This window comes from Perca fluviatilis, chromosome 5, assembly GCF_010015445.1.
Source record: "Perca fluviatilis chromosome 5, GENO_Pfluv_1.0, whole genome shotgun sequence".
Lineage (NCBI taxonomy): Eukaryota > Metazoa > Chordata > Actinopteri > Perciformes > Percidae > Perca > Perca fluviatilis.
This window is the reverse complement of record NC_053116.1, coordinates 2,821,421-2,827,420: the sequence shown is the minus strand read 5'-3', so window position 1 is coordinate 2,827,420 and position 6,000 is coordinate 2,821,421. Positions and strand designations below refer to the sequence as shown.

The following is a 6,000-nucleotide window of genomic DNA, read 5'->3' as shown; positions in this document are numbered from 1 at the left end:
CCACCTATGGGAAACACTGTTAAAGTTACTTGTTTGAACATGGCTGCAAAGTTTTGAGTTCGCAGAATAAACATTTGCTCACAAAATCGAAAATGATTCACTTCCTGCCAGGCGAAAAAAACATTCAGTTGTTTTTATACATGTTCCTAAAGATGAGAAGAATGTTCCAATCAAATTTCGTGAATGTCAAAGAACCTTTATCCGAACCATGGCGTGTATTAGGGGATGTTAGGGGAGACCACTGCAGAACTTTGCAATTTTCCCCAGGTCTGACATGTGACAATTTGAGTTTATCCATCCATCCATCCATCTTTTTTGACAATCAAGCCAGCAATGCATTGTAGCATCAGTCTTTCAGCATCTAACATCCACACCGAAATCTTTAAGAAATTGAAATCTCTAGATTCCTTTACTTATTAATTTAACAAAAATAATATAACATTGTAACAGCTAGGGCTGCACAATATGAGGAAAATATGCAAGTTTGAGCATCTTAAGCCCCTGAAAAATGCTACTGAGCAGCAGAAAAGTAATAATCGATTTTAAAAAAAGTCCCAGTAAGTAATCATTGAAACACACAGCATCAGGAGAAACAGCATTTGACCAACTTCTAACAGGAGTAAACCTTCAAAGGAAAGGAGCGTAATATGTAGTCGTAGCCACAATAACATACATGCTAGAGAAAACAGCTTGGCTCTGGAAACGTGTTCATGAGGCAGTGTGAATGTTCTGGTGTCTTTTAAGGTGACCACTCTGAGAAAAAGTTTTCCCACATTGTTCACACCAGTACGGCTTCTCTCCAGTGTGAACACGTTGGTGGCTTACAAGGTGAGTACTCTGAGAAAAGGTTTTCCCACATTGTTCACACCAGTACGGCTTCTCTCCAGTGTGAATGCGTTGATGTACTTTAAGGTATTCCTGTTGTGTGAAAGCTGCCCCACATTGATCACAGCTGTATGGCTTCTCTCCAGTGTGAATGCGTAGATGGTTTTTTAGGTTACTTTGTCGTGCGAAAGCTGCCCCACATTGATCACAGCTGTAAGGCTTTTCTCCAGTGTGAATACGTTGATGGGTTTTTAGGGCACTCTGTACTGCGAAAGCTGCCCCGCATTGATCACATCTGTACGGCTTCTCTCCAGTGTGAATGCGTTGATGGGTTTTTAGGGTACTCTGTACTGCGAAAGCTGCGCTGCATTGATCAAATCTGTACGGCTTTTCTCCAGTGTGAATGTGTTGATGTCTTTTTAGGTGACTCTGTTGTTTGAAAGCTGTCCCACATTGATCACAGCTGTACGGCTTCTCTCCAGTGTGAATGCATTGATGTATTTTTAGGTCACACTGTAGTGTGAAAGCTGCCCCACATTGATCACAGCTGTGTAGATTATCTCCAGTATGAACTCTCTGATGAATCTTTAAATATCCAGATGATTTGAAGGATGTGTCACAGTGCTGACAGTGGTGACGTTTGGGTCCCTCTCCTCCTCTCCGTTTCTATAGCAACAGACAAACAAAAAGAGTTAGTGAACAACCTTCTTTAAACCCTGAACTTTGTCTCACTAACAATTTTAACTCTTCATACAATAATTGATGAAAAAATTTTGGAAATTATGTGCGGGTTGTAGACAAGTTATTATGGAAGCAAATGTACTATACTTTAGAAGTTCCCAAATATTGTAAATTTTCAGCAAAGTTGTAATGAAACAATGAATGAAACAGCGAGAGAAAGCTTGGCAGACGACCGCGGACTGCCTGAATGCGTAAGCAGTCTAAAAATATACATTTACTGACCACTGTTCTGAAACTGTCATAATCATACCATTCAAGGAGTTAGGCTACTAATCATTTGCACACATTAAAAGTTGTAGCCTACTCTTTGCCTTAAAGTGCTCATATTATGCTTTTTGGCTGTTGCCCCTTCCTTTATTGTGTTATATATCTTTTTTATACACTCTTTTATAGGTTTACAAAGTGAAAAAGCCCAAAATCCACTCAAAAGGGACTTACCATCTCCAACAGAAAACACTGTTCACAAACTGCTCCAAACAGCTCTATTGTAGTCCAGCTTTTACTTCAGAGACAAACGTGGTCACTTTGTAACTTTTTGTTATGATGCTCGCCTATCTGCTAGCATGGCTCGTCCTCATACTCTGCTTCTGACTGACATACTCGTGCTTACCTAGGTACTGACCATGTGCAACTCCCAACAAAGATGGAACAGAAGTGAAATGCCTCACTCTGTAGCTAAAACAGAGAGCTCAACACACAGGGTGAAAAGAGGAGCTCCGGCAATGTGCAGTACAACAAAATGATGGTGTTTTTTGAAAATTAAGGCGCTCTAAGCGATGTTGGGTTACGTAACTTCTTGTTGACGTTCAAAGTATTTTATTTATTTAATGTTTTTTGACAGGGACAAAAACATAGAACATTGCTTTATAAAGAATACAAAGTGGATGCCATGCATACAGGTTTATAGCCATGACCAATTTGCAAACCCTGTGCCTGGTTAGGCTTTTAAAATTTAAACCGAAATTACAGAGTATTAATATACAAATTTGTAACTATTAAAATACATACAATAAATACATCTCATACATGAAATAAAATATGGACTTAAATGAACGTAGAAATCACTATAAAACAGAGTTTAGACACATTTAACAATACAAGAACACAAAAGAATGCATATGTCTGTACATGCTAACATATGCAACATTATGTTAGTATGAATTGTGTTGTATCTTGTACAGTCAGTGTTCACAGAGTTGTTTCAGTTTCAAACTAAACGAGACTAACTCGCCCCTCCCTCTTCCTCATCCTGTCCCCTCCCCCTCCCTTCCGTGCTTCTGCACACTAACCTCCCAGCCCCCACCCCCAAATCCTTCTCGTCGGTTATTGGCTGGAACGCTGGAACACAATTTGTGTATGTTCCGAGGTGCAGGTTGGCACAGTTTATTTTTGTTGGCATTTGTAGAGCCTGGACTGTCTACAGAGACCGCGTTATTTTTTTCAGGGGACATACAGCTCACAGACAGTAAGGAAAACCACATAAACCTATTCTGGTACAACCTCTAAATACAATTATGAACCTGAAAATGAGCATAATATGAACACTTTAAAAGTGAGCAGAAGATAATGTTACTCAGACATTTACCATGAAGATCAATTACAACCACTTATCTACAATGCTAGAATATGATGCGTAGCCTACATACCTCACTCGTATGGGCTAAAATATACATTTCCTAAGTAAAATATTAACTCCCACTGCTAGCTTTTAAGGCAAAGTGTACAGCTGTTTGTTTGTGCAAATGACAATTGACTCCTTCATAATTTCAGTTAACAGCAGTAGTTCATGAATGTACAGTGCCTTGCGAAAGTATTCGGCCCCCTTGAACTTTTTGACCTTTTGCCACATTTCAGGCCTCAAACATAAAGATATAAAACTGTAATTTTTTGTGAAGAATCAACAACAAGTGGGACACAATCATGAAGTGGAACGGAATTTATTGGATATTTCAAACCTTTTAAACAAATAAAAACTGAAATATTGGGTGCAAAATTATTCAGCCCCCTTTAAGTTAATACTTTGTAGCAGCCACCTTTTGCTGCGATTACAGCTGTAAGTCGCGTGGGGTATGTCTCTATCAGTTTTGCACATCGAGAGACTGACATTTTTGCCCATTCCTCCTTGCAAAACAGCTCGAGCTCAGTGAGGTTGAATGGAGAGCGTTTGGTGAACAGCAGTTTTCAGTTCTTTCCACAGATTCTCGATTGGATTCAGGTCTGGACTTTGACTTGGCCATTCTAACACCTGGATATGTTTATTTGTGAACCATTCCATTGTAGATTTTGCTTTATGTTTTGGATCATTGTCTTGTTGGAAGACAAATCTCCGTCCCAGTCTCAGGTCTTTTGCAGACTCCACAGGTCGGTTTCTTCCAGAATGGTCCTGTATTTGGCTCCATCCATCTTCCCATCAATTTTAACCATCTTCCCTGTCCCTGCTGAAGAAAAGCAGGCCCAAACCATGATGCTGCCACCACCATGTTTGACAGTGGGGATGGTGTGTTCAGGGTGATGAGCTGTGTTGCCTTTTACGCCAAACATAACGTTTTGCATTGTTGCCAAAAAGTTCGATTTTGGTTTCATCTGACCACAGCACCTTCTTCCACATGTTTGGTGTGTCTCCCAGGTGGCTTTTGGCAAACTTTAAACGACACTTTTATGGATATCTTTAAGAAATGGCTTTCTTCTTGCCACTCTTCTATAAAGGCCAGATTTGTGCAGTATACCACGGATTGTTGTCCTATGGACAGAGTCTCCCACCTCAGCTGTAGATCTCTGCAGTTCATCCAGAGTGATCATGGGCCTCTTGGCTGCATCTCTGATCAGTCTTCTCATTGTATGAGCTGAAAGTTTAGAGGGACGGCCGGGTCTTCGTAGATTTGTAGTGGTCTGATACTCCTTCCATTTCAATATTATCGCTTGCACAGTGCTCCTTGGGATGTTTAAAGCTTGGGAAATCTTTTGTATCCAAATCGGCTTTAAACTTCTCCACAACAGTATCTCGGACCTGCCTGGTGTGTTCCTTGTTCTTCATGATGCTCTCTGCGCTTTACACGGACCTCTGAGACTATCACAGAGCAGGTGCATTTATACGGAGACTTGATTACACACAGCTGGATTCTATTTATCATCATTAGTCATTTAGGTCAACATTGGATCATTCAGAGATCCTCACTGAACTTCTGAGAGAGTTTGCTGCACTGAAAGTAAAGGGGCTGAATAATTTGCACGCCCACTTTTTTCAGTTTTTTATTTGTTAAAAAAGTTTGAAATAGCCAATGAATTTCGTTCCACTTCATAATTGGGACCCACTTGTTGTTGATTCTTCACAAAAAATTACAGTTTTATATCTTTATGTTTGAGGCCTGAAATGTGGCAAAAGGTCGAAACGTTCAAGGGGGCCGAATACTTTCGCAAGGCACTGTATATTTTTAGACTAGCATTCAGTCGGTCTGCTATTATCTGCTACTTTTGTTTTATTTTTACAGAGGCTGAGTTTCCTTCTCTGTACTGATACTGGCTATACAGCCAACATACAGAGGGCACTGTTTTTACATGTTGCATTCCGTGCATGTAAAGAAGGGCAATAAAACGTTTTTTCCAAATTTCAGTCGGTGTTCGCATTCTAGTCAATACATGGTAACAGGAGTAAACCCGGAAAATGAGTGTCATGAAAAATATTCATCCGCCTGATAAGTTAGACAACTTCCCTGTGGTGTTGAGCAAGTTTAAAGACTATTGTACACCAAGAAAAAATTAAACATATGAACGGTATGTCTTCAGGAGTAGAATGCAAAAAGAGACAGAGTCAATAGAACTGTATGCGACAGACCTGCGTCTAAAGAGTCAATCCTGCAACTTTGGCACACTGTGATCAGATTGTCATAGGAGATTTATAACAGATTAGAGACAGTAGAGACAGATTAGAGATATAACAGATTACTGTTATTAAAAGAAACAGACCTTACCTTAGAAATGGCAATTAACATTTGCCAGGCTGCTGGTAGTACAGGATACAGTCTTTTGACAATGAGCATTAATCAGCCGCGGTGGATGCATTGCAAAACCACAAAAAGAGGCCAGATAAAAGCCAGTCACAGAAACCCAAATGGGCAAAGACTGTGGGAGATGTGGGAGTAAGCATGCCCCAAAAGAGTCCCCGGCATATGGCAAAGACTGTCGGAAGTGTGGGGGAAAAAAATCACTTTGCCAGGTTCTGTTTAACAAAGAAGAAATGAAATGTGATCGGGCAGGCAAAAGAGGAAAAGTGACAGTGACAAACGCAACACATGGCAGCTGATTGGACAAATGTGTCACGTGGGTCTGGCTGCTTCCGAATTTCAAAATAGACTCTAATGGCGTCTCGTTCTGAATACAATCTCGTATTTTACTAAAATAGTTCACCGAAACGTGTTTCTGAAAACATTTTAAGCG

The 6,000-nt window shown here is 40.2% G+C and overlaps 1 protein-coding gene across 1 annotated transcript; it reads right to left on the bottom strand.

The window, feature by feature from the left end:
* Positions 1-708: 708 nt before the first annotated feature.
* Positions 709-2,164, bottom strand: LOC120558536 (zinc finger protein 239-like). Its single transcript, XM_039799572.1, has 2 exons — positions 2,147-2,164; positions 709-1,491 (listed from the first exon to the last, which is right to left on the bottom strand). The coding sequence occupies exons 1-2, from the start codon at positions 2,162-2,164 to the stop codon at positions 709-711; spliced, it is 801 nt and encodes a 266-aa protein (XP_039655506.1).
* Positions 2,165-6,000: the final 3,836 nt, after the last annotated feature.